Here is a 27721-nt window from a genome sequence, read left to right as displayed (position 1 = left end):
CCAATTATTTGTAAAGTTAGCTTTCAACATTCATTTTTATAAGATTTTAGTTACAAATTTTCTTTTCTTCCTCCCTCCTTTACTTTCTCCCTCCCCAAGACAGCAAGCAATCTGATACAGGTTATACCTTTGCAGTCATTTTAAACATATTTCCTTATCAGTCATGTTGTAAAAGAAAAATTAGAACAAAAGAGAAAAACCACAAGAAAAAAAAGTAAACAAACAACAAAAAAAGTGAAAATAGTATGCGTGGACATTCAGGAACCATAGTTCTCTCTCTGGATGTTGATGGTATTTTCCATCCCAAGTCTATTGGAATCGTCTTGGATCAGTGTATTGCTGAGAAGATCTGAGTCTGTCCTACCTGATCATGCAATCTTTCTGTTACTGTATACAGTGTTTTTCTGGTTCTGCTAAGGTCATTTAGCATCAGTTCTTGTAAGTCTTTCCAGGATTTTCTGAAATCAGCCTGCTCATCATTTTTTATAAAATAGTAATATTGCATTACATTCATATATGACAACTTATTGAACCATTCCCCAATTAATGGACATCTACTCAATTTCTAATTCTTGGCTACCACAAAAAGAGCTGCTATAAATATTTTTGCACTTGTGTATCCTTTCTCCTCTTTTGTGATCCCTTTGGGATACAGACTCAGTAGCGTGTAGCTAGATATTTCTTAACCTATATTAAAAAGTAGTGAGAAAGAAACCTTCTTGCTTTACTGATGAGCTTAAACTATTAGGAAAGTTTTTGTGTTTCTCCATTGCAAGTCATGGTAATTTTTGGTTTTAGATATATATACTTTTGATCATATTAAAAAGTGGTCCTTCCATGTCCATATTCTTTTATTTTAAACAAATGATTGTGGTATTTTGCTAAAGGCCTTTTCAACTTGCTATTATTAATAAAATTAAGATTTTTGTTTTATTTAAATTAATTTTATTTATAAAAACTTTTTTTCCCCAAATGTTGAATGCTCTTTTCCTGGCATAGATTGGATTTGGCCTTTATACTGTTTCAGTGCATGTAGTTCCTATGGTTTTTCTGTATTCCAAGCAAGAATTATAATGAAAAGAATATCTTCTATATTCCTTCTGTCTCCATAGACTCTCGCATTCCTTGCTGTGTCTTTCACAGATAAAATATTAAACTTTTTACCAAAACATTCCAGGATTTCTGCAGTTTCAAAATAGAGATGTCATTCATTTCAAATTACATTTACATTAGAATGAACAATATTGTAGTTCTTTTGCTATTTTTTCAATAGCTACTGCTGGGGGGAAAAAAGGATTTTTGAACTCTACTTATAAAGCCCTCCTAGGAATTTTTGTAAAGGTTATAAAAATAACCCTTTTAGGTAACTTCTGTAGTATTGAAAATTGTTGCCATATTGGGTTAGTTCATGTGGAAATTATCTCTCTGATATGAGAGAAGATGATGTGTAAAAGGAAGAAATTTGGTATAAAAGAGAATATTCCTTAAAGACATTTATAAGAGCTATCTAGTACTAGAGTTGTCATTACTAAACCTAATTTAAGGTTCATAGTTTGGCATCTTGGAAACATAGTATGATAGAATTCAGCTTAATAGTCAAATACTATTGAATATTATCTTTTCTGGCATAATTTATAGCTAAATGATGTAAATAAATGAAAATTTGGCTTGTATCATAATTATTGATATTTTTTCTTGCTCTCTCTTGACTTTGCTATTTCCTTCAAAGAAATCATTATTTTCCCCATTATGCAAATCATCTTTGATTCTTCCCTTTTCTTTGCCTTGCTCTCATTTTTAGTCATAATAATAATTATTGGAATTTGTATAGATTTGCAGAGCTTCCTAACATATATTATCTTAATTGAGTTTCACAAAAACTATTTGAAATAGATGGATATAAGTATTAATATCCCCATATAACCAATGAGAAAACTGAGCATCAAAAAGTTAATGACGTATTCATTTATGGTTATGCAATTAATGTGAGGCACTATTCAAATTCAGTTCTTTTTAATTTCAGTTCTAATGACCTATACTAATCCTGATACTTAATCAGGGCCAAATTCTGTTTTTATTTCCTTGATAAGCATGCTTATATCTATCTTTTTTTCCCCCCATTCCTGCTAGCTTATCCTTAATACAGGGCTCTTATGAAAAACCTACTAGAACATCTTTTTTCCCTAGATCATCCATTATTTACATAGCCATCAAATCAACTTCTTGCATCTCAATTCTTAAAGGTTATTTGAAAAGCTAATTTTCTACTCAAACTACAGATCTCTAAAACTGGTTCCTATGTACTTTCAGATATATTTCCAACTGCTTTTCAGACATCCCAAACTAGTTGTTCAGTAGACATCTCAAACCTGGTATATTCAAAATGGAACTTAATATCTTTAATCTTCACCCCTCTTTGCCCTTGTGTAGAAGGCAATACTATCCTCCCAGTCTATCAGGCTCACAATCTAGGAGTCATCCTGTACTCCTCACTGTCTCTTACCTCTCCCCCTCCCCCCATCCCTCACCTCTCACCTTCCCTATTCAAGCTATTGCCAAGAGCTGTTGATTTTACCTTTGAAACATCTTTTGAATGCACCCCTTTTTCTCCTATGACACTGCTTCCACTCTGGTAGAGGCCCTCATCATCTCATATCTGGATTATTCTAATACTCTGTCAGTGGATTTGCCTGCCTTAAGTCTTTCCCCACTCCACCCTGTCTTCCATATAGCCACTAAAATAATTTTCCTAAAGCACAGAGATGATCTTATCCAGCCCTCCTTCATTCTCAGTAAACTCCAATGGCTCTCTATTGTACTAGGATTGAATGTAAAACAAAATACTCTTTTTGACTTCAAAGCCCTGCATAACTTAGTCCCCTTCTACCTTTCCAGTCTTCTTTTTCTTTACTCTTCATTATGTCCTCTCTGATCCAGTGATAATGACTTCCTCAGGGTGTACAAGGAAGGCTACTACTTCTGATGCAATGGCTGCTAAGCCCTTTTCGTATCTGCTTTCCAACTTTGGTGTCTACCTGATGAACTTATCTCTCACCTGTGGCTCCAGTAAACTATATAGCATGCATAGTAGCCATTTTGGCAGACAGGCTAAACCAAGTTGAGGATAATAAAGGAATCTTAGACATTTAAGTGAGTTATGGGGGTATCTACCCAAGTATGTAAAGATTTCACTGATAGAATGGGTGGATGAGAGCAATTTGTTCCCATAGCCATGAAGATGGCAGAAGCAGGTATTATCAAGTGCTTAGTGTTTGATTAGACTTTGAAGACACAAGGTCATCCTAAACCATTGACAGTCATCTTAACTTTTATCTTGCCACTGGACTTCGATATGCCAGGAAGAAAGAATGAGGTTGAAGACTTCATGCAGTTCTTTCTCACTTAATCCATTGTGTGCCAAAAGATACATGTCATTTATAACTTACATGACACTGACATTTATGATACATGACATTTCATTTCCTGCCTTTGTTGCATAGCTTGTACCTCTCCTTCCATCATACCAGGAAACCATCTTTACTTCCATCTTTAGCATGTTTAGCTTCCTTTTAAGACTCATTTCAAGTGCTTCCATATAGGACCAATACTAATTTTCCCATCTAATAACTCTCTTCCTCCTCCAGTTACTTTAAATATGTTTTATATTTAGTTATCTGTATTCAAATAATTCCTTCACAATGGAAGGTACATTTCTTGATGGCAGAGATTATTTCTTTTTTGTTATTCTGTCCTCAGTGCCTTCTCTTAGTCATGTATAAGTATAACAGAAAAATAAATAAAAGGAAAAATATTGAATTGAATAAAATGCTAGAGAAATTAGAATGAAAAGGACTTATGGCATTTTCTAAAAAAGATTGCTAAAGAAGATATCTATTTCTCAGTACCACATGGAACTTTTGTAAAAACTGACCATGCAATAGATATTGTAAACCAGTATAAAAAGATCTGTAAACACATACTTTGCAGACCATACTGCAATAAAATTAGTATTCAGTTCAGGAATTACCAATAAGAGACAGAGACCCAAAGGAAAACTTAACAGTAAAATCCTATATAATGAATGGGTTAAATTATCTGTCATAGAGAAAATAATTTTATGAAAGAAAATTTTTAAAAATTAAAATTCTTGATATATTTCTCCTCAGGGGAAAAATTATATCCCTATAAATGTACATTGACAAAACAGAATGAGAGAATAACTGAAAATGCATTTTTTTTTTACATTGGAAAGCCAACAAGTAAAAAACAAACAAAAAAGAAGAAATATTAAAAATCAGAGGAGAAATACAAAAACTAGAAGTAAGAAATACTATGGAGTTGATAAAACTAAAAGTTAATTCTTTCAAAAGATAGGAAAAGTTTTTACTAATCTGATTAAAAAGAAGCCGACAGTCACATCAGCAAAATAGCAAGTGAACTGGATGAAATCACAACAACAGAACCTGGAGAAAAAGAATTAAAAGTACATGTACATATGCATATATACACATATATACTTATATAGTTAGATGCTAATAAAACTGAGAACACAAAGGAGGAATAACTTCAAAAATTAAAATATCCCAAATAGCAGAAGATCAAATAGAGATCTTAAAGCAGAATTAAGAGTGGGAAATAGAATCAACTGTAAAGGAACAATCAAAAAGAAAGGAAGGGAAAGAAAACAAATAAACAAAAATCCTTAGGGATTAACAGGAAAATTTTGTCAAAATTTTAAATATTGTAAGTATCAATATTTCTTGTTTTCCTTTATCTCCCTTTTTGATCCAGGTCCTGAGGGAAACTAACAAATTAGCAGAAATGGAAGAACCACCTTTGCTTCCAGGAGAAAATATTAAAGACATGGGTATGTAAAGATGGCTTTTATATAATTTTAGAGTTTTTTGATTGATTTACAGTGTTTGAAGTTTTGCAAAGCACTATATATATATGTTTAATATTTTCAATTTAGTAATATAGCCAATGAGCCCACATTTAGGCCTATCCATATTTTTCATCTTAAAACTATTAGAAAATAGATGGGTTATGTTCTGCCCCTCCCCCGCCCTCCCCCCTTTTGGTTGCTTTGTTTTCTTTGAAGGTAGCCAGAATTTCTGACATAATTGAGATTGGAAAGACCATTGTTAAAATCTTGACCAAAATTTGGTGGATTCTAACTTTGAACTAAGGTACTATTAGATACTAGTTGTCACTGTCTTTTACTACTCCTTTCTTATTTATACCCTTCCTTTGTTTTCTTTTCTCAGAAAACTGCATTATCTAATTTATTAGAAGAAAATATTTACTCTCCATTTTTAGCTAAGAGCTCTAATTCAATGTTTTCCTTCCATCCTGTATTAAAGAACATTCACTTTACATCTCTGACTGGAAAAGAGATCTAAACCACCATGCAACTTCAGTGCTTTTACTTTACTTGTTATATCTATTTTGGGTAATTCTATAAAATAGCTTTGGTAAAATAAAATATCTATATTAGGGGAAAATGAAGTTTTTCTTATTTCTCAGCTGAAACAGAACCATACATGATGTATTCATTGTCATTTTAAAAAAGCATTTATTAAATTGCCTAATTCTGCATGGATGCAACAGGAAGAAAAGAAAATTGGAAAGAAGAGAGAAAGTATATGATTTCCTTAGCTGCATATCAAATTTGCACATGACAGAAATGGGATAAAAAAATATCAAAAAGCTAGAATTATGGGTTAAACTAAGAGGATCAAATTTATAAGCAATAAACAAAATTACATACATATTTTAAAAAATATATGCCTACGTAGAAATTTGCATAAAATACTTTGGATATTTTTGCTCCTTTAATCATCTTTGCCCATATCCATGATTCTTTAAAAATTACTGACAGTTTGTCCAAGAATAATTCCTGTGAATTCTTTCATTCTATTAAGGTGCAGACTAAGTAATTTGAACTCCTTGAGACTAGGTTCTCATTTTTTTACTCATCTGTAGTTTTCCTTACTAGCCATTTTTGTTCTGTGCTTCCCAGCCCAGTGATCATTCTTCTTGATGGAGAAAACACAAATAAAACAGTAGACTAAATTCAATGTAAACCAACAATATGTGGTAGTAAAATTAAAATTGCTAATGGGATTTTGAGCATTTGAAAGATATGATTTCCTTTCATTGACACAAATTGGACTTCCCTCAAAAATTTATCTGGTCAACTTTTTGGGGAAAAGGCTCTTGACATTTATTCAGGATTGTCCTTTGATGAATGACACACAGACCATTGCCAAACATTACCAGCTTAATAAGAATTATTGGAGCTTGGTTCTCTTGCTATAATTTTTGAGAGCCTAAGGTAACTTCCATGCCAAGATTAAGTATCCAAAGTATGACTTTATTCATATTATCATCATTCATAAATAAAACTTTGCATTTTACATAGTGTTTTCAGAGGAGAACTTTCATAGACCTAACTCATTTGATACAATTCTGAGAACTTTTTTCATTTTATCCAAGAAGAAATAGGAACTTGGAATAATTTGTGACTTGACCAGTATTTTGTATCAAATTAATGGCAAAACTGAAGCTAGACTAGGAGAAAACATAAGTTATCTTCAGATATTTGAAGGACTGTGACATATATAAAGAAAGATGAGACTTGTTTAGTTTAACAATTTTTTAGTAGTGAAGGTCAATGAATAGAATTAAGATTCTAATTCATTTTAAAAATAATAGTCTTTACAACAGAATGATCGCCTTTATTAAGCAATATTATAGCAAAGACTATATAACCATGTCATAGTTGTTGTGGAAGAGATTGCACAAATGAAAGGCTGGACCATATAGATTTTTAAGATACTTTGGCTAATAAGAAAGATTCTGAGTGAAAGGCCTTTCTTTGTGCTTTAAGAATAAAAAGCAGACTCCCATTAAGTTATTTTCATGAACCAATGAGAATGAATTTTTTATAATAGCTTTTTATTTTTCAAAATATATTCAAAGATAGTTTTCAACATTCACCCTTACCAAACCTTGTGTTCCATATTTTTCTCACTCTGTTCCTACCTTCCACCATCCTTAGACAGCAAGTAATCCAGTATAGGTTAGATATGTGCATTTTTTCTAAATATTTCTACATTTATCATGTTGCATACAAAAAATCAGGTCAAAAGGGAAAAAATGAGAGAAAAAAGAGCAAGCAAGCAACAATAACAAAAAAAAAAAAAAAGGTGAAAATACTATGTTGTGATTTATATTTAGTCCTCATAGTCCTCTCTCTGGATGCAGATGGCTCTCTCCATTATAAGTCTATTGGAATTGGCCTGAATTACCTCATTGTTGAAAACAGCTATGTCCATCTTAGTTGATCGTCACATAATCTTGTTGTTGCTGTGGACAATGTTCTTTCACTTCACTTAATGTCAATTCATTTAAGTCTGAGAATGAATTTTTAAAAAATCTATGATTATAACTTGTGAATTTTTTTCATTTTCAGCCAAAGATGTTACTTATATATGCCCATTCACTGGGGCTGTTCGAGGAACTTTGACTGTTACAAATTACCGGTTATATTTCAAAAGCATGGAAAGGGTAAGGTTTATAAAATAGGATCCTGATCCTTATGTTTCTAATTAAAATTATTTTATTATTTAGTGAATATAAATTTTTTTCTCTTAGTTTTAGTGAATAACAGCTTTTCTCCCTTTAACCTTCAGGACCCTCCATTTGTTTTAGATGCTTCACTTGGTGTGATCAGTAGAGTAGAAAAAATTGGTGGGGCTTCTAGTCGAGGTGAAAACTCTTATGGACTTGAAACTGTGTGCAAGGCAAGTTTACTTATCTTTCTTTGTGAATGAGTTAATTTTGATTTGAAATTTTTTACAAGAAGAATAGCCATTTTCAGTCTACTTTATGGTATAATTGAGTTGTATTTTTAATATGCTCCATATATACTGTTTTATATTTTCAATCTTCTTTGTATAATTAACTATTAGAGAGAAGCAGCATGATAGGGCCTTAAACACTTAGCAGATAGTGGCCCAGGCTAGTCACTTAACCTTTTTCAGATGATTTGTACTTGTTATGGGCCAGAACTCTTGTACTAAGGGATTACAGTTGGGGAGAATACAGGCTTTTTAACCCAACAGAAGAGCAGTGTCCAGTGCAAGCAGCTCCAATGTAATTGCCAGGTGATAAGGAGATATCTAGAAAGTAGTAACTGGAAGGGACTAGCTGGGTTACCTGCCTGGGGCCTAAGCTAGCTTTCTTGAGGCCCTTCAGACAGGCCTTCATCTCAGTGGGGGGAAGAAGAGGACAGCCACCACGGTGATGTGAGGTAGAGTGAATGTCTCTCCTTGACTCTGAGAGTTTGAGGTCCTTCCTCCAATCCTCTTGTCTTCTCTGGCTCTGACCCCGGCTGAGTTTGTCCCAGCTCATACGCTCTATTCTAATTACATTATCATAGGTGTGAATCTTGTGCAACTATATTAAGTACTAAGTACATGTACCGAACTAGAGAACTATTAAACACCATGCTAAACTAGATAACCATTGTCTTATCAATTCCAGACTTAAACCTTGTAAGAATCCTTGTTTCAAGTACTAGAGTTCTGGCCCATAATGTACTCATTTGTAAAATAGGGATAACAACAGCTTCTTCATAGCGTTGTTCTGAAGATCAAAAAGTTAATATATGAAGATCACCCCATTAGCAGTCTTATTTTAAGTTACAGAGCAGGTGGCAATCTATGACAACCATAATCATGAGCTTCGGCCTGAGCAAAAAATGCTTGCTTGAAGACAATAGTTTGAGATGATCTCAAATTTTTGGGCTCAGTCTGACCTTATACCTGATCTCGCCTTTGACCCTAAAATAGCATTGCCACCTGCAACTGAAAAGCTCTTTATTTTTAGCATTGAATGCTTTTAGAATTGGATAAGGCTATGCATGGAATTGATGAAATAGACCCACAAATAGCAGCAGTTCCCCCTGTTCCATCAGGAGGATGTTAGATGAAAAAAAGATACTGTTGAAAATGAATCTCAGAGAGGATGTAATGGACAAGAGAAGTTAAAAGAATTGGAAGAGCTTCCTGAGGGAGCTATTCCCATTGGAGAGACTTAATGAGAAAAAAATATTACATGATTTTGATATGTATCATTTAGAATGCTAGGCTTCAGTTTTTAAAGCTTTGGTTAACTGATTTAGTTCCTAAATCTTTTCTAGGATATTCGGAATTTACGGTTTGCTCATAAGCCCGAGGGACGAACTAGAAGATCTATATTTGAGAATCTAATGAAATATGCATTTCCTGTATCCAATAACTTGGTAGGATGTTTCTTCTGTGACAGACATTCATATAGTAATTACTTTAAGGGTTTGTGATGTCATTTTTTGCAAATTTTATTGACAGATTAAAAATAGCTTATAGATTTTGTCAACTACTACTATCTTCAAGATTATCAGCAATCTCTTGATTGCCAAATCTGATGGAATTTTCTCAGTCCTTATCCTTTTTGACCTCTGTCACATTAGATACTATTAGTCCCTCTTTATTCCTGAAACTCTCTCTCCCCTGGATTGTGTTGTTTTATTTTGTGTTTTGGATATCTACTGCCTTTTTGGCTGTTTTGTTTAAGATGACATCAGTGTCTCTTTTCACTAACCCTGGGCAATTACCAAAGCTCTGTTCTGAGGCCTTTTCTTTTTATATTCCTTCTACCAGAAATCCCATCACCTACCACGTTATCATCACTATATATAATACTCTCAAAAGTCTGTATATTCAGTCCTGGTTTCTTTCCTGAATTTTAGAGCCATATCATCAAGTGCTATTTGACATCTTTAACTCTGTCTCATAGACATCTCAAAGTTTCAGACTCAGCATGTCCAAAAAAGAAATTTTATCACCCAAACCAAAACCTTTTCCTTTCTTCCCTATTTTTATCAAGGACACCCCAGTATTTCCAGCTATTCCATTCTCAACTTGGAGTGGCCAATCTCATGAGGAGCCCTCCAAACTTTAGGTGGTCAGTCTTCAGGTAAGGGGTAGATAGCTCCTTTCCAGGTCTTATCTAGAAACTTTTCCAGCTGGTTTGGGCTTATTTATGTGGCTGTGATTTATACACAGACCATTTCAGTATCTAGTTTTGCCTCCACCAGAGTATGTAACAACAGCGTGTAACCTGAGTGAGGATTTTTTTGAGATGAGAAGTAATGTGCATATTTTTAGAATTACAGTAAAAATGAGAAACAAGTATCCATTTATATTTTTTCTGATAGAATGTTTACATTAAACATATAATCTCCTTAAATAAATTTCTAATATCTATGGTGTTATACATTAAATTTAAAGAAATTCCTTTTTATACACTTTTTATTACTTAAACAAAGATACTTCACAAACTTTTTGTCTCTATAGTTCAACAAGAGGTACTGAAATAAGGCAAATACCTAAATGCTTTTTGATATACTTGTTATATATTTCTCATCAGATATGTTGAGAATGATGAGAATGAGCACAAGTTTGTCATATGTGCAGTTGTTATAACAAGATAAATGGGTAAATATAAGAAATTTACTATTATTATTTTTTATAGCCTCTCTTTGCATTTGAATACAAAGAGGTATTTTCAGAAAATGGATGGAAATTGTATGACCCTCTTTTGGAATACCGAAGGCAGGTAAGCTCTTCTCTTCATTTTGAACTTGATTAATGGAATAAAAAAACTCTTCATTCAACTAATAACTAATAATCTTGGACCATAATTTAGGCCCATCAAAAGATTTTTAACTGCTTTTCTAGATTGTGTTAAAGATCTTCTGTGAATCTTTGTTGACCTAAACAGAGTTTTAAAACAAATATGGTTCTTTAAACATATTGAACAGTTTTTAGATTAAAAAATATGATTTTGAAATTCAGAATTGTTCATCTAGATTATTTTGATTCTATAATTTATATTCTGAGAAATATTAAGGATTATTTTTTAAGCTCACATAAAGTTTAGGGAAAATGATACTTAAAATATTGAGCAGTATTGAAATAATAGTATAAGAATTATTGATCGATTTGACTGAATTGATTAATCACTCCAGAATGGTTCTATCCCTTTCTTTGGTATCAGTTCTCTAGTTGGAGATTCATAGAATTGGAAGGGAACTCAGAGGTCATCTTCTACAACTTTTTGAAATATCCCTAAAAGTAGATATCTAGGCAAAAGGAAGATCTTCCTGGCTGGAGGACTTCACTATCTGTTGAGGTAGCACACCTGTTTAAATTTCTGATGGTATTTATTATTTTGTAAATTTCTCCTTAAATTGAGTCCTATTCTGCCTTTTTTTTTTTTTTTTTTTTTTTACATCTGCCTTTTTAACTTAATTCTGTCCTCTGGCATTAAGCAAAATAGCTATTTGTTATTACAAGAGTTATATCCCTCTTGTAATAGGGATATAGTGGATAAAGTATTAGGCTTGGAATAGGAAGACCTGAGTATGACTCCAGCTTCTGATGTGTGTGATCATATGATCATGGGCAAGTCATCTAACTTTTCTGAGCATCAGACCAGCCATCATTCATTTTTGGGACTTTGTCTCCATGATTTAGTTTCCTTTTCTTTCCTGGCTCAAGACCCTTATTTGCCATTGGTGAGTCCTTCCTGAAATTTCCATTTTGAGGAAGGGCCCAAATCAGCCCTTCCTCATTCTCAGGATTTGACAGCATGTCCTCTTGCATACACTTCTCTCATGTACAATTTTCTAGACAACTTAAGACTACCAAATATCATGATTAACAAGGATTTATTAAGTTCCTTATGTATTCCCTGTGTTTAAGTTTTGGATATACAAAGACAAGAATGAAATAATTCCTGCCCTCAAGGAGTTTATAATCTTTAGGAGGAAACATGTTCAAATATAAGTGAATACAAAATAAACATGAAGTAATTTAGGGACGATTGCATCAGCTGCTAGAAAGATCAGGAAAGCCTTCAGGTAGAAACAAGATAGTGTTCAAGTTGAATTTTTCCATGTCACTAGTTTCTCTTGTAAGACAAATGACACAAAATAATGAATATTTGACTATTCTTATTGAATGAGGACAGCCTGTCCTTAATAAAGAATTGACAATAGATCTCCTTCAGACTCATATATCAGGTATTGTTTTTCCCCATAAAACATAAGAGCAAAGTGTAAGGCTCTATAATAATTAAAAGCAATAATTTTCTCTTTGTACCCTCTGCTGAATGAAATAATATATACAATATATTTTTCAGACCTTAGTGTATTGTAAATGCTACTGCTACTACTATTACTGCTTTCTCTTCTTCCTCCTCATTCTTCTTTTCTTCTTCCTCCTCCTCCTCCTCCTCCTCCTTCTTTTGCTCCTCTTTGTCCTCCTCCTTTTACTCTCTCTGTCTCTGTTCACTATATTTACTAGCTGCCCTGCCCTTTATTTCTTAATCCTCTTCAGAGCAATCACCTCAACTAAGTATGTTCAAGTATTTCCATTGCAAAAAAAAAATGGATCCTGACAATTGTTTTCATCTTCTATACTTAATTCTCTTTATTATTTACATTTTCTTTCATCATCATTTAGTTCTGTGGTTCATAGTTTCATATATGGTTGTCATATATTGCAAATCAGATGTTTACAAGAAATAATAATAAATTACTAGCATCTATATAGTACTTTAGCGTTTGCAAAAATTGCAAGTATTTCCTCATTTTATCCTTGTAACAATTCTATGAAGTAGGTGCTATTGCTATCCCATTTTACAAATGAGGAAATTGAGGCATACAATCAATTGCCAGGTGTCACACAACTAGTAAATGTCTTGTGTGGAATTTGAACTGAGTTCTTCCTGACTCCAGATCCAGAGCTTTATTTCCTGTGCTTAAGACACAGGGAAAGAGAAATGTATAAAACAAATGAGACATAATTCTCTCTTCCTATTGAAAAAGCCAGTTTGCTGGTTTCAGATGGTTTCAGTCCCTCATTCCAGCTAGAAATGGACTTGACAAGTGTTACAACCTCAAAGATCTGCCCACCACCTTTTGCTTAAGGGAACATCTGTATGATAAGAAAGGGATGAAGCAACTTCTGACAACCAGAGGCTACAGATTATTCCTTGGTGCTCTCTTAGTTTAATCTCACCATGAGGAGAGAAATCGTTGTGGAGAGAAGGACCACCTTCCTCACTATCACCAGAATAAATGCCAACCAGCTGCTACCAACAGGCAGATGGGTACAGAAGCCCTGTGAGTGGCAGCACCTCTCTGACTATGGGTTCTGCTTCCATCCCAGCCCATCATCATGGTTGGCACTGTCTTTGTCAAGATGAAGTCTCACAGCTGTTCCTGCAAGTTATAACCACTGAAGTTACTGAATTATACTGAAGTATAGTTACTGGAGATCCAGAAAAGAAAGGTCTTCTGTCAAAGTCATTGGCATTGTTAAATGATTCAATATCACAAACTAATTTATCAGTTGTTAGTGTAAAATAGGATGGATATATATATATATATATATATATATATATATATATATATATATATATATATATATAAAAACAAACATTACCATATGCTTTGTTGTTGTATCATATATGGCATGACTTTTTCCATTGGATTTGAAATTGAAGCCTTCCTTGTATGTTGTCTTTGCTTCCTAGAATATGAGCTCCTTGAGAGCAGAAATTGTCTCACTTTTCTATTTTCTATTTGTATGTCCTCTTAAGTAAGTACTTAAAAAATGCTGTATTTATTCTTTCCCACCTTTCCTCAGATTCGCTGTATACTGTGGAATCACAGTATCACAAATAGTTTTGTACCAACTTTTTTCTATGCCACCTTGAAAAATGCTTCTTTCTAAGAACGTTTTTAAGTCTGGCTGACTGAAAGCTTTTGATTTGGTAATCTTATTTTGGGGGAGTAGGGATGAGGAGCACATTGGTTGGAAGTTGAGTCAATTCATTTTACAGTCACCAGTTCTGAAGTATGAGGAAGATATATATCTTTGTTCTAGGACCCAGGACTCACTTGTGAGAATAGGAGTTGGGATAACAATCCTATGTGTAAGGTTGTCCTTGTGGTATGGAAGGGAAGGCACTAGTATCCTGGTTAAATCATAAATCTGAAGATTTGAGTTTATAACAATGTGCAACTAATTGGCCAATTAATATTTTTAAAAACTTTCCTCTCTTAGTTATAATTGTTTCATAAGAAAATAAAAATGACAATACTTTTTGATAAGTTATCTGAAACTTAAAACAATGTTTAAACATTATAGATACACAGACTCTAGAGTATTCAGTACATTAAACTAGTGAAAAGTAGTCAAGCTATGAATAAGAATGTTAGTAAAAGTGTCAAATATAGGGGCAGAGCCAAGATAGTGGAGAAGGCACACAAAGCTTTCTAAGCTCCTCTCATTCCCCTCATAACCAACTATTTAATTCAGCCTCAAATATAGGTCTTCACTGCTTAAATTCATGAAGATTAGAAGTACTATAATTTACCAGCCGAAGTCAATCTGGAAGATCGCCAGGAAAGGTTTGTCCTGAGGGGCCAGGAACAGACTAGCACAAGCAGCAAGAGACTAGAGTCCTGAGCAGACCAGGGGCGGGGTGATCTCTGTGGCTAGAGAAGTTATAGAGACGACTCTGCTATAGGCTAACTGTTCTACCTTGACTACAAACCAATAAACTGGCAGAGAAATTAAAGCCTAAAACAGACGATACTCTAAAAAACGCCAGAACCTAAGGAGATCTGGCTGTAACCACTCAAACTTGGAAGTGACTCAGGCAGAGTTTACAGCCCTGCAGTAAGAAAGCCCTAGGGCTTTCTCCGGGGCAGTTAGAAATCTGCACAGCAGCTTGGCACAGCCTGGGCAGCCTCTAATGGGCACAGTGGGGGGCTCAGCCTGGGGCAATAGTACTTCCCCAGCAGACTGTGCTTCGGGGCAGACATTTCTGGTCCTAGCAAATCCACTCACTGCTCAACAGCCCCAGGGCGGGATTTGGCTTGGGGAAGTGAAACTCTCACTGCTCAGCATCTAGCCCCAGGGCAGTAGTTATCTCACACTGCGGGGGTTCTTTGCAGGGCACTTTCCCAGCCCGGCCCTGCAGGCCTGAGTTACTCCAGTGTGGGGAATTCTTTCCCAGAGCACTCCAGTACCTTGCTGCTTTTTGTAGCCGGCTGGCAGGATAGCTACCTGTCCATACACCTTTCACTGCTCTGCAGAGGAAGCTGGTAACCTCCTGGCTCTGAAGACAGACCCTACAGGCTTTAACAAAATGAGTAAAAAAATCAAAAGAAGGATTGATAGTTTCTATACAGAAAGAGAACACTTTTCAATCCTGAAGAAACTAATAGCAGACAGTCTCCAGATAATTGTTGGTCCCCAATACAAAAGGCTCTCCTAGAAGAGACTATTAAAAACCTTAAAAGAGAACTAGAAGAAAAATGGGGAAAGGAAAGAGAAGCTATGCAAGAGAGTACAGAAAAGGTATGTAACTTACTAAAAAAAAAATTTGATAAAGTGGAAAAAGAAAACAACTTCCTGAAATGTGAATTGGAAAAGATAAAAAACTCCCAAGAAGTACAGGGAAACAGAATTTGTGAATTGGAAAAAGAAAATAACTCACTTAAAAAAAAAATTAGTGAAATGGAAAAAAATTCCATAGAGCAAAACAACTCAATTGGACATATATAAAAAGAAATTTTAAAAAAGCTAATGAAGAAAATAACTCACTAAAAATCAGAACTCAACAAATAGAAATGACTGATTCATTGAGACATCAAGAATCAGTCAAGTAAAACCAAAAAGATGAAAGATTGGAAAAAAATGTCAAATATTTATTTGGAAAAACAGCAGACTTGGAAAATAGATCTAGGAGAGATAACCTGAGGATCATTGGACTATCCGAAAATTATGATGGAAAAAAAGAGCCTTGATACTATTTTACAGGAAATCATCAAAGAGAACTGCCCAGAAGTAATAGAACCAGAAGGTAAAATAGGCGTTAAAAGAATTCATCGAACACCTTCTGAAAAAGACCTTAAAATAAAGACTCCGAGGAATATGCCTCGGCCATATGTCAAATATAGTGGAGTGCTTTAGTGTAGTACTTCTTTAGAAGTGTGTATGCTATCAAATGTATCATTACTTGTGAAAAGTTAGTGGACCAGGAGATTAAAAATAACCCTACCTGGTATATTGTATATAACTTTAAGATAGAGTAAAAGAATACTTAATGCTTTTTTTTTTTCCACTGAAACTCTTTTGAGGCTACCCTTTCCCATGTTGATTGACTTTAGCTCTGATGACAATAACCGCAAAATGAGGCAAGATTTCCCTTATATAAAGGAGGTCACTGATAGAATAGAAACTGTATGCAGAGAAGGATTCTAACTCTCAAAGCCTGTTTCCATGTCTTTCCACTCTGATCCATTTTCTATAGTATTGCCAGATTTGCTTCAGTATTGAAGCTCCAGTATTGGTCATGTCACCTGCTTGCTTGAAGATATGCACTGGGTTTCTTCTGTTGCTTACCTAAAAAAATCCCAGACTCCTTAGTTTGGTGTTTAAGACGGGCAGTTTGGCATCATCTGACCACTTCAGTCTTCTTTCCCACAGGCTTTTTTTCCAAGGGTGTCCTTTGTTGCAGTCAGAGCATTCTCCAGTCCTTGCTTAGAATGACCTTCACCAAGTTCTCACTGTGTCCTCCTTGGTACTTTTCTTGATTATCTTATAATATGTCCATCCTCTGGACTACTGTGCCACTCTGTATCTCTCTTGATGCCCTTTAACATCTTTCCTCCTTTTATTTTTATTCTTTTGTTATCTTTCTTGCTAAACTATAAGCTCCTTGAGGGGATGGAACTATTATCTTTGTATTGCTTGCAGACTTCATTTCTTGAATGAATGAATAGCTGATTGGTAATAATAATAATACTGCTTTGTCTATTTGGTTATGAAGTTAATTTTGCAAAAATTTCCATAGTAATAGCACATACTTTAACGATCATCTTCACCCTGGTATAATTTCCTTAATGAAAGTGACTAATTAGGTGCTATTTATAATGCAAATAGCAAAAGGAGAATATAAGTAAAGTGACTTGAGTTGTAACAGATTTCTTCATAGATCAGTTTATTAGAAGATTAATAGATATTCAGAGATCTGTTATATTGGCACTCTTTTTTCCCCCTTCATTGTTATTCATTTAGCAGAAATTACCAACTCTCCTTATGTAAAATGTCATAATCATCCCACATGAGAAAAAGTCACTTCAAGTTTTTAAATCACTCATCAAAGTAACACAACAATATAAAATCCTATATCTCGAAGGAGTAAAAGGGGGTAAAGGAGTGGGCATGATAACTGTTACTTTATGTTACTGTGTTCAGAGTACTAGTTTTCACTTGATAATTCCCTGTTTGTTAAAATTTAATTTTAATTGTAATAGAATCTTATCTTTGTTACACATAATTGGATTCTTAGCTGAGTGAGCTTTATGATTTAATCTATAGAGGTCAAAAGATTAATAGAGGAGGAAGTATAAATCATAAGAGTGCTAATGGAAGAGTAAACATGAGACAGAATTTAATGTGGTATAGATTATAGTTAAGAAGAGTTAAAGATGTTTCTAGGATCGATGTGAGTTTAGGGAAGAGATCTTATCTGATCTGAACAGCATATATAGACTGGACTTTTTCTTCCAGGACATTCCTCCTCTTTCTGTCCTTAGCCATCCCCACTCTTAGGTTGGAGCTTCCACACTTTGCCTTCTGTGTCTTCTCAGGGCTCTCAGAGTAATCCTGAGAATGTCTTTTCAAGTGATATAATTCATGATTCCCCACCAATGTGTATTCTGTGAATACTGGTTGATATTGGTTAATTGGGCACACCTGATTAGTTTTTAGATTTAATTAAGTTGGTTTTTACTAAGACAAGTTGGTACAAAATTTTCCTCCATAAATCTTTTGACACATTCTTCCATCAGTGCTTACAGAATCAAGGGGAAAGTGGACTTAAGCTCAGAGAGCATATGTAATAAAAAAGGGGTGGCAGAAGTAACTGTGATAAATCTTGTTCTTGAAGTCCTATCCCTCACGCCTTTAGTGAGATACTGATGAAGTTCTCCTTGATATGGTATAGTATTTTCTTGGATCCTCATAGAATTCTGGAGCTACCTTTTACATTGTATATATAGTGTATCCTTAGTTTCTGATGCAAATAGTGCTGTATATAATTGCTGTTCTGGAGGTGATTCCATGATGCTGATGAGAAGTTGCAGATTCTCCAGTTCTCTGAAGTTCAAAGGCTTTTCTGTTCAGAGTGGGAAGAAGAGACATAGAAGCCAAGTTTGGGATTTTCCTTTTCCCCAAAGTGATTCTTTTTTAGCTTTGACTAGAATATTTCTCTTTTCTCCAACACCAGATTTTTGAATCTCAGATTCTAAACTAGCTTGGCAGTTTTATAAAATTCTTGGAAGGCATGAACAGGTTTCCTTAACCAAAGTTGAAATGTCCTTGATTAGTTCTATGGAGATGGTCTCACTTGCTAAGAATACAAAAGCTAAGAAGTGTTGATTGATTAACTAACTCATTCTACCCTCACCCTTATACTTGAACGACCTCTTGTTACTCCTGGTATATAACCTGAAGAACACTAACTTACAATAGAGTACTTTTTAGTAATCCCCTTCTCTTTTACACAGTCAGGATACCAGTGAAGCAGAGTAGTAATTCTAACCGATCAACAATCTGATTTATTTTCAGGCTTTAAGAAAAAAAAAATGAAGTATAAAATATGTAGAACATTTTGTAAGCATAAAGTGCCATATAAATATTAGTAATTATCATTGGACAGCAGGGTTCATGTGATTAGCTAGAGAATATAGCAGTTTTATGAATGATTTTATGGACTTTGTTTTTTGTTTTGGTTTCTCCCATTTGTTAGGAGGAGATGTTAAATATGAATGATCTTATTAGGCAATTTGGAATTAACCAATGTATTTAAACATGTATCTATATGTTTAAAAATTTAGAAACAGAAAATTGTTTAAAAAATGAAAACTTAGGAAATTACCTTATTATTAAAAGTGAAATGATTTAAATTTCTTAGTCACCTCCCATCTTCCCATAACTATGCTTCCTTTTTTCTGTTATGATGTAGATTCCTAACATTTTCATTAGTTACTCAAGATATAGGAGTAAGAAGTCAATAAGTTAAATAACTGCTATATACTAGACATTGTGAGTAAAAAAACCCCCAAAACTATTAAGCACAATCCTTAACATAAAAGGCTGAAGACATAATTTTTGTCTAACAATCTCTTTGGTAAATAAGACTTCTATGCAGAAAAGAAGTTTTTATAATCAATTAATTTAATGAGAACAATTTACTAATTTGTAAGCTCACTTTAAAGTCTTTTTTTAAAAAAAAAATTTCCTAGTAGCACTTAATACATAATGTTCACTGAGTTCACTTGGTTGAATGAATGGCTATGTAATTCATTATCATTGTGAAAGAAAAGATGTTATAGATTTCTAAGTCAGACTTCATAAATCTAAAACCTAAGTTAATATAGGCTTGTCTTCTCAGTAGCTGAGCATGAACATAAGAAGGACTGCCTTGAATATAAATAATGCAAGACTCAGGATTCGTCTGTTAGATTTTCTTTTGTTGTCTTTGGAACTTTTGGTTAGGTAATAACTTACCAACTGTTTTATTTAAAATGTAGGGAATTCCCAATGAAAGTTGGAGAATTACAAAGATTAATGAACGTTATGAATTATGTGATACGTATCCCTCCCTCCTGGTTGTACCAGCAAATATTCCGGATGAGGAACTGAAGAGAGTGGCATCTTTCAGATCAAGGGGCCGGATCCCAGTAAGTTTGAAGCTAAAGATGTGTTTTTTTAAATGCCTTTGTACTTCACATAATGCCAAGACTAAAGAATGGTAGAATTTGAGATCTTGCACAAAACTGTAAAACAGAGTCAGAGATGGAAATTAAAAGTAATTGTATCAGTAGGACTTTTACTAAGGATATTGAAGAAAACGTTATTTAGAAAAACTAGAATCAGAAAAAAAAAAGCTTAGACTAAAGTAACAGTCTAGTATTATTACTGCTAAATGCTACAGAATTGCTAGCATTTTTCTAGCTAGCATCAGAAACAAAGTTAGCCCAGTAAATTATTCACAATTTATTTAAAATTCATTCTTTAGTCTTAGTAATGAATCTTCTATCGTTGAGCCCTAGGAAAATTATTAAGTGACTTATATTGAATGACTGGATAATGCAATGTTACTTTCCAGAAAGATCAGATGGAATAATTTTAAAAAAATTGAATACACTATATTCACAGGATCTGAAATCCTTACATTTCAAAAGCTTCATATGCATGGGGAAAAAAAGGAAATCTGAGACTAAGACTGTCTTATTTCTATTTTGTAGTTTGTACACTTCAGTACAGCTGTGACTCTCACAAATTAGTGATATATTAAGTTATTTTCTCTCTGTCAGTTTGCCTGGAAAAGTTGTATTGAACATCTGCATTCATGTTTTCATAGATAAGAGTTTGGCTTTGAGTGGAAAATTGAAGCTCAGAGCATAGTGCTTTATAGAAAATAGGGAAATATATAAAAGATTTGTCCCTTATTTTCCTTTATACTCTGTTTAAGGTTTTATCATGGATTCATCCTGAAAGCCAAGCAACAATCACACGATGTAGCCAGCCTATGGTTGGAGTGAGTGGAAAGAGAAGCAAAGAGGATGAAAAATATCTTCAGGCTATCATGGATTCTAATGCTCAGTCTCATAAAATCTTTATTTTTGATGCACGACCAAGTGTTAATGCTGTTGCTAATAAGGTAAGATTATCTTTCTCTCTCTCTCGCTAGGTAAACTATAATAACTATATCATGAGTTGATGATATTTCAAACATGTAATTTTAAAGCATTTAAGAAGCATTACAGAGTTAGAAGTGTTCTGTGCTGTGTAGTCTTTTTCTTGATTAAATTTGAAATTTGGATAACTTATTATTTATATTTGAAGAATCACATTTTATATATTTGAAGAATCACATACTTTATATTACCTGGATGTATGAAACTATAGTTTCTATATTAGTATTATAAGAGTAACTATATGTAGTAGATATTTCCATAGGAATAGATCTTTGGGTCCTCAAAAGTCACCCAAATCAGAGATGACTCATTTATGAAAGCATGTGTTTCATCTTGGGGAAAAGGATTCCTTGTAGATTCCTTTAGTCTCTTGCTTTTTCTGTCTAATATTTACAATACTAGAGAAATGAGGTTTATGCATTAATCATCAAATGTTCTATTTAACTAAGGGTTAATGATCAGTAGAGCTTCTTCTTCAACTGATATTGTGTGAAGTTTTACTTGGAGTTCATGATGCTGAACTTTGGAGCTGTTAAAGTAAGACCCAATCCTCCTCTTTGATGCATTCTATTTGACTTTTCAGCTGCTCATAGAAAATGGGAAAGTTGGTGCAGGCCTGAAGACAGGCAAATATATCACTTTCAAAAGAGGAAAGGAAGTGAATTCTTCAAACTGTAGACCATTGAATCTGGCAAAATTCTAGAATATGTTTTAAAGAGGTGATTTGTAAGCCTGTAAAAGGAAAATGATGCTGTGTAACCCTGTGTAGAGGGCTGAAACTATTGAGTCGATGCATTGAGGTCAGGACTGCCAAGCGCTTGAGGCTGGCTGCCAGTTGGACAGTACTCTATGGGCATATGCTTGGAAGGTGGTCCTTTCCGCTATTTGTGCTGGCTCAATGATTTGTGTGTGCGGAAGATTGTGGGAAGTACTAGGGGGTGTTGTAAGACTAGCCAGAGTCACATTTGGGCGGTAGACGAGGGAGAAGGTGGTCGCAGAGATTCTGCTTCCATCCTGTTCAATCCTGGGTCTAAGGACCAAGAATAAAGACTGAGAACTTTTGCTTATCCTGACTCTGGCTGATTCTGAGGTATTCTGGGTGCTAGTGTGGTTGTCACAACCCTGGGTAAGTCAGGGTCCCTTTCCCTTCTTTAATATCTCTTTGGAATATAAGCCCAGTAGTAGCACTGCTGGATCAAAGGGTATGCACAGTTTGATAACTTTTTGAGCATAATTCCAGATTGGCTAGATGTGTTCACAATTCCACCAACAATGCATCGGTGTCCCAGTTTTCCCACATCCCCTCCAACATTCGTCACTATCTTTTCCTGTCATCTTAGCCAATCTGACAGGTGTGTAGTGATATCTCAGAGTTGTCTTAATTTGCATTTCTTTGATCAGTAGTGATTTGGAATACCCTTTCGCATGAGTAGAAATAGTTTCAATTTCATCATCTGAAAATTGTCTGTTCATATCCTTTGACCATTTATCAATTGGAGAATGTCTTGATTTCTTTAAATTAGAGTCAAATCTCTATATATTTTGGAAATGAGGCCTTTATCAGAACCTTTAACTGTAAAAATGTTTTCTCAGTTTATTGCTTCCCTTCTAATCTTGTTTGCATTAGTTTTGTTTGTATAAAAGCCTTTTAATGTGATATAATCAAAATTTTCTATTTTGTGATCAATAATGATCTCTGATTCTTCTTTGGTCACAAACTGCTTCCTCTTCCACAAGTCTGAGAGGTAAACTATCCTATGTTCCTCTATTTATAATCTTGTTCTTAATGCCTAAATTATGAACCCATTTTGATCTTATCTTTGTGTATGGTGTTGTGTCGGTCCATGTCTAGTTTCTGCTATACTAATTTCCAGTTTTCCAACAGTTTTTGTCAAATAGTGAATTCTTATCCCCAAAGTTAGGATCTTTGGGTTTGTCAAACACTAGATTTCTATAGTTATTAACTATTTTGTCTTGTGAACCTAACCTATTCCACTGATCAACTAATCTATTTCTTAGCCAATACCAAATGGTTTTGGTGATTGCTGCTTTATAATATAATTTTAGATCAGATTTTTTTTTTCATTAATTCCCTTGAAATTCTCGTCCTTTTGTTCTTCCACATGAATTTTGTTGTTAATTTTTTATTAGGTCATTAAAATAGTTTCTTAGGAATCTGATAGGTATGGCACTAAATAAGTAGATTAATTTAGGGAGTATAGTCATCTTTATTATATATGCTATGCCTATCCAAGAGCACCTAATATTTTTCCAATTATTTAAATCTGACTTCATTTGTGTGGAAAGTGTTTTGTAATTTTGCTCATATAATTCCTGACTTTCTTTTAGTAGCTAGATTCCCAAATATTTTATGCTGTCAACAGTTATTTTGAGTAGAATTTCTCTTTGTATCTTCTGCTGTTGGATTTTGTTGGTGATGTATAAAAATCCTGAGGATTTATGTGGATTTATTTTGTATCCTGCAACTTTGGTAAAGTTATGAATTATTTCTAATAGCTTTTTAGTAGAACCTAGTGGGGTTCTTTAAGTATACCATCATATCAAATAGTGATAGTTTGATTTCCTCATTTCCTACTCTAATTCCTTTAATCTCTTTCTCAACTCTTATTGCCGAGGCTAGCGTTTCTAATACAATATTGAATAATAATGGTGATGGTGGGCAACCTTGTTTCACTCCTGATTTACTGGAAAAGGTTCCAGTTTTTCCCCATTACATATGATGCTCACTGACGGTTTTAAATATATGCTCCTGACTACTTTAAGGAAAAGTCCATTTATTCCTATCCTCTCAAGTGTTTTTATTCGGAATGGATGTTGAATTTTATCAAATGCTTTTTCTGCATCTATTGAGATGATCATATGGTTTTTGTTTGGTTGGTTATTGATATAGTCAATTATGCTAATAGTTTTCCTAATATTGAACCAGCCCTGCATTCCTGGTGTAAATCCTACTTGGTCATAGTGTATTATCCTGGGGATGATTTTCTGTAATCTTTTGGCTAATATTTTATTTAAGATTTTAGCATCAGTATTCATTAGGGAGATTGGTCTATAATTTTCTTTCTCTGTTTTCAACCTACCTGGTTTAGATATCAGTACCATGTCTGTGTCATAAAAGGAGTTTGGTAGGACTCCTTCAATCCCTGTTTTTTCAAATAGTTTATATAGCATTGGAATTAATTGTTTTTTTTAAATGTTTGGTAGAATTCACATATAAATCCATCTGGTCCTGGGGATTTTTTCTTAAGGAGTTGATTAATAGCTTGTTCTATTTATTTTTCTAAAATGGTATTGTTTAACCAACTTACTTCTTCCTCTGTTAATCTGGGGAAGCTATATTTTCAAAGGTATTCTTCCATTTCATTTAAATTATCAAATTTATTGGCATAAAGTTGGGTAAAGTAACTCCTAATTATTTCTCTAATTTTCTCTTCGTTAGTGGCGAGTTCTCCCTTTTCATTTTTAAGACTAACAGTTTGATTTTCCTCTTTCCTTTTTTAAATCAAATTTACTAAAGGTTTAATCTATTTTGTTGTTTTTTTCATAAAACCAACTCTTAGTTTTATTTATTCAATAGTTTTTTTACTTTCAATTTTATTAATCTCTCCTTTCATTTTTAGAATTTCAAGTTTAGTGTTTGACTGAGGGTTTTTAATTTTTTCCTTTTCTAGCTTTTTAAGTTGCAGACCTGATTCATTGACTTTCTCTTTCTCTATTTTATGCAAGTAGGCCTGTAGAGATATAAAATTTCCCCTTATTACCGTTTTGGCTGCATCCTACACATTTTGGTATGATGTCTCATTATTGTCATTTTCTTGGTTGAAGTTATTAATTATGTCTATGATTTGCTATTTCACCCAATCATTCTTTAGGATGAGATTATTTAGTTTCCCATTATTTTTTGGTCTATTTTCCCCTGGCTTTTTATTGAATATAATTTTCATTGCATTGTGGTCTGAAAAGGATCCATTTACTATTTCTGCCTTTCTGCATTTGAATTTGAGGTTTTAAATATCCTAATATATGGTCAATTTTTGTATAGATTCCATGAACTGCTGAGAAGAAAATGTATTCCTTTCTGTCTCCATTTAGTTTTCTCCAAAGATCTATCATACTTAACTTTTCTAGTATTCTATTTACCTCTTTGACTTCTTTCTTATTTATTTTGTGGTTTGATTTATCTAATTCTGAGAGTGCAAGGTTGAGATAGCTCCCACTATTATAGTTTTGCTGTCTATTTCTTCTTAGAGCTCTCTTAATTTCTCTTTTAAGAATTTAGATGCTATACCACTTGGTGCATATATGTTTAATATTGATATTACTTCATTATCTTTAGCAAGATATAGTGCCCTTCCTTATCTCTTTTAATTAGATCAGTTTTTGCTTTTGCTTGATCTGAGATCAGGATGGCTACCCCTGCTTTTTTGACTTCACCTGAAGCATAGTAGATTCAGCTCCAACCTTTTACCTTTAGTCTGTGTGTATTGCCCTGTTTCAGGTGTATTTCCTGTAAACAATATATTGTAGGATTCTGGCTTTTAATCCAGTCTGCTATCCGCTTCCGCTTTACGGGGGAGTTTACCCCATTCATATTTATGGTTAAAATGAGTAATTCTGTATTTCTTGCCCTTTTGTTAACCCCTGCTTATGCTTTTCTCCTTTGCTTCCCCTGTTGGAATCCTTACAAAGTGCTAATTTAGCATGGTACTTAGCAAATCCTCTAGCTTACTAATGTATTTAAGTACTCATTGAAGTTCACATGTTTGGGAGATTTCAGGGTTTAGTATGAGATATCCGAATTCACACCTCCCTTAATCCCTGCCTCCAGAAGGAGGAGTCAACCTTTGGGAGATCAGATATAAAGAGGCTCTTAGCTTGGGGTTAGTTAGTTACTTCGGAAATTTTGCCAGGGGTCGGAGAGGAGCACTCTGGGAGGAAGCCCGCAAGTCCTTTCTCAGAGGCAAGAGAGATTCATTCCAACTTTCACCTTGGTGGTAGATGGAGGCTGAAGAAAGCAGAGGCAGAAGCAAAGGACAAAGCCGCAAGAGCTCTTAGAACCAAGGAGAGAGAGAGACTTCTAAGAAAACTAACCAGGGTATATTGGAGACAATAAATGATCTGAACTTTTAACACCTGTCTGCATTTGGGTGATTTTTACTTTTAACTGAAACTAAGGCTGCCTCCAGAAATCCTCCCCAAGAAACCTGCTCCCAGAGAGAACCATTATATTTTAAAGAAGAAAAACACCACATTTTGGCGCCCTGAATGTGGTACTGACATGCTCCTCAGTGGATTTCAGTGGAAAAGCTCCAATCCTGATTTCAGTGAAAAAGCCTCTGATCCTGATCCAGTGGAAAAGTCTCCTCAACCCAGGAATTAGAGTGAGTACAACAAAGAAATTTTGTTAAAAGAGTTAAAGTAGAATTTCAACTAAGATGGGACAGATATTTAGAAAACAGCCTTCTGTTTCTGTTCAAGGAAAATGTTTAGAGAGCATTGTTAAAGTTATGAAAAGCCAAGGTTTGATTATAATTTTGGAACAGATCATTTAACTTTTAAAAATTGTAAAGAACACATGTCCTTGTTTCTCTCTGGAAAAAGAATTGGATCTAGACGAATGGAAATTAGTAGGAGAGGATCTTTGTCAATTCTATAATAAAAATCGACCTAACTCAATTTCCAAAGACATACGTAATACATATAATTTAATACAACTGGCTTTAGGAGATTATTTAAGTGTCAGAATAAGGAAAAAGAAAAAAACAGCAGGAGGGAGAGGTGCCAACTAAACTAGGTGAAAAGTATGAAGAATCAGATTCACAGCAGGAGAGATTAAATCATTCCACATCTCATGACCCTCCCCTCTCAATTAACCCTTCATGGGTGGAGGAAGAAGTAAGAGGGGAAGAGGGAGTAATACAATCAGAACCACCTATTAAGGTATGTCCTGTGAAGCAGAATATGACAAGATTAGAATAGGCATTAATTAAAGCAAACGAAGGGGAAGATATATCTAATTTTATAAATGCATATCCTGTGATTGAAAAGCTTGACTCTTCAAGCCAAAAAGAGAGAAAATACACTCCTTTTAATTTGAAAAAAATTAAAGATTTGATAAAGGGTTGCACTCTTTATAGGGCTATATCCTCTTATGTTAAGCTGTTACTAGATAATTTGTCTTATGAAGTCTTAACCCCAAATGATTGGAAATCCATAGCTAAGACATGTTTAGAACCAGGACAAAATTTATTGTGGCTTTCGGAGTTTCATGAATTATTTAGGATTCAAACCCAATGCAATAGGCAAACAGGAACTATTGAACAAATCGCTTTTGACCAACTAACTGGTGAAGGTCAGTGTAGAGAGAATTCAGAACAGATTCATTATCCCATACCAGTGTATGAGCAAATTTCTAAGGCTGCAATAAAAGCTTGGAATTCTCTCCCTGGACAGAAAGATGGAAGTAAAGCTTTTACAAAAATAGAGCAAGGTCCCAATGAACCTTTTGCTAATTTTGTGGGACATTTGCAAACACCTGTAATAAGAATCATTGGAGATAATGCTGCCACAGAAATAATGACTAGACATCTGACTAAGTAAAATGCCAATGAAATTTGAAAAAGAATTATATGGGGACTAGACAAAGATGCTCCATTAGAGGAGATCATAAAGCGCTGTGCCACAGTGGGCACAAATGCTTATTATACCCAAACTATGATGAATATGGAAAGACAGGGTCCCTCTTGGCAAGGGACTTCTAGAGAAACTCGTAGATGCTTTCAGTGTGAAAAAGTTGGACATTTG

General features: G+C 34.2%; 1 protein-coding gene across 3 annotated transcripts in view; it reads left to right on the top strand.

Annotated features, from left to right (window-relative positions):
• MTMR2 (myotubularin related protein 2) overlaps positions 1-27721 on the top strand; it is a 111892-nt gene that overhangs the window by 58098 nt on the left and 26073 nt on the right. For all 3 annotated transcript variants that reach the window (XM_051986833.1, XM_051986831.1, XM_051986832.1), the window contains 7 exons: positions 4792-4867; positions 7478-7572; positions 7698-7808; positions 9209-9310; positions 10582-10665; positions 19727-19876; positions 20671-20859. In XM_051986833.1, coding sequence (XP_051842793.1) covers positions 4822-4867; positions 7478-7572; positions 7698-7808; positions 9209-9310; positions 10582-10665; positions 19727-19876; positions 20671-20859 — 777 coding nt within the window. In that variant the 5' untranslated portion in view covers positions 4792-4821. The remainder of the gene's footprint in view (positions 1-4791; positions 4868-7477; positions 7573-7697; positions 7809-9208; positions 9311-10581; positions 10666-19726; positions 19877-20670; positions 20860-27721) is intronic.

The sequence above is a fragment of the Antechinus flavipes genome, chromosome 3, assembly GCF_016432865.1.
Source record: "Antechinus flavipes isolate AdamAnt ecotype Samford, QLD, Australia chromosome 3, AdamAnt_v2, whole genome shotgun sequence".
In the NCBI taxonomy this organism is placed as follows: Eukaryota; Metazoa; Chordata; class Mammalia; order Dasyuromorphia; family Dasyuridae; genus Antechinus; species Antechinus flavipes.
Note: the sequence above shows the minus strand (reverse complement) of the source record. Positions and strands in the feature narration are given on the sequence as shown.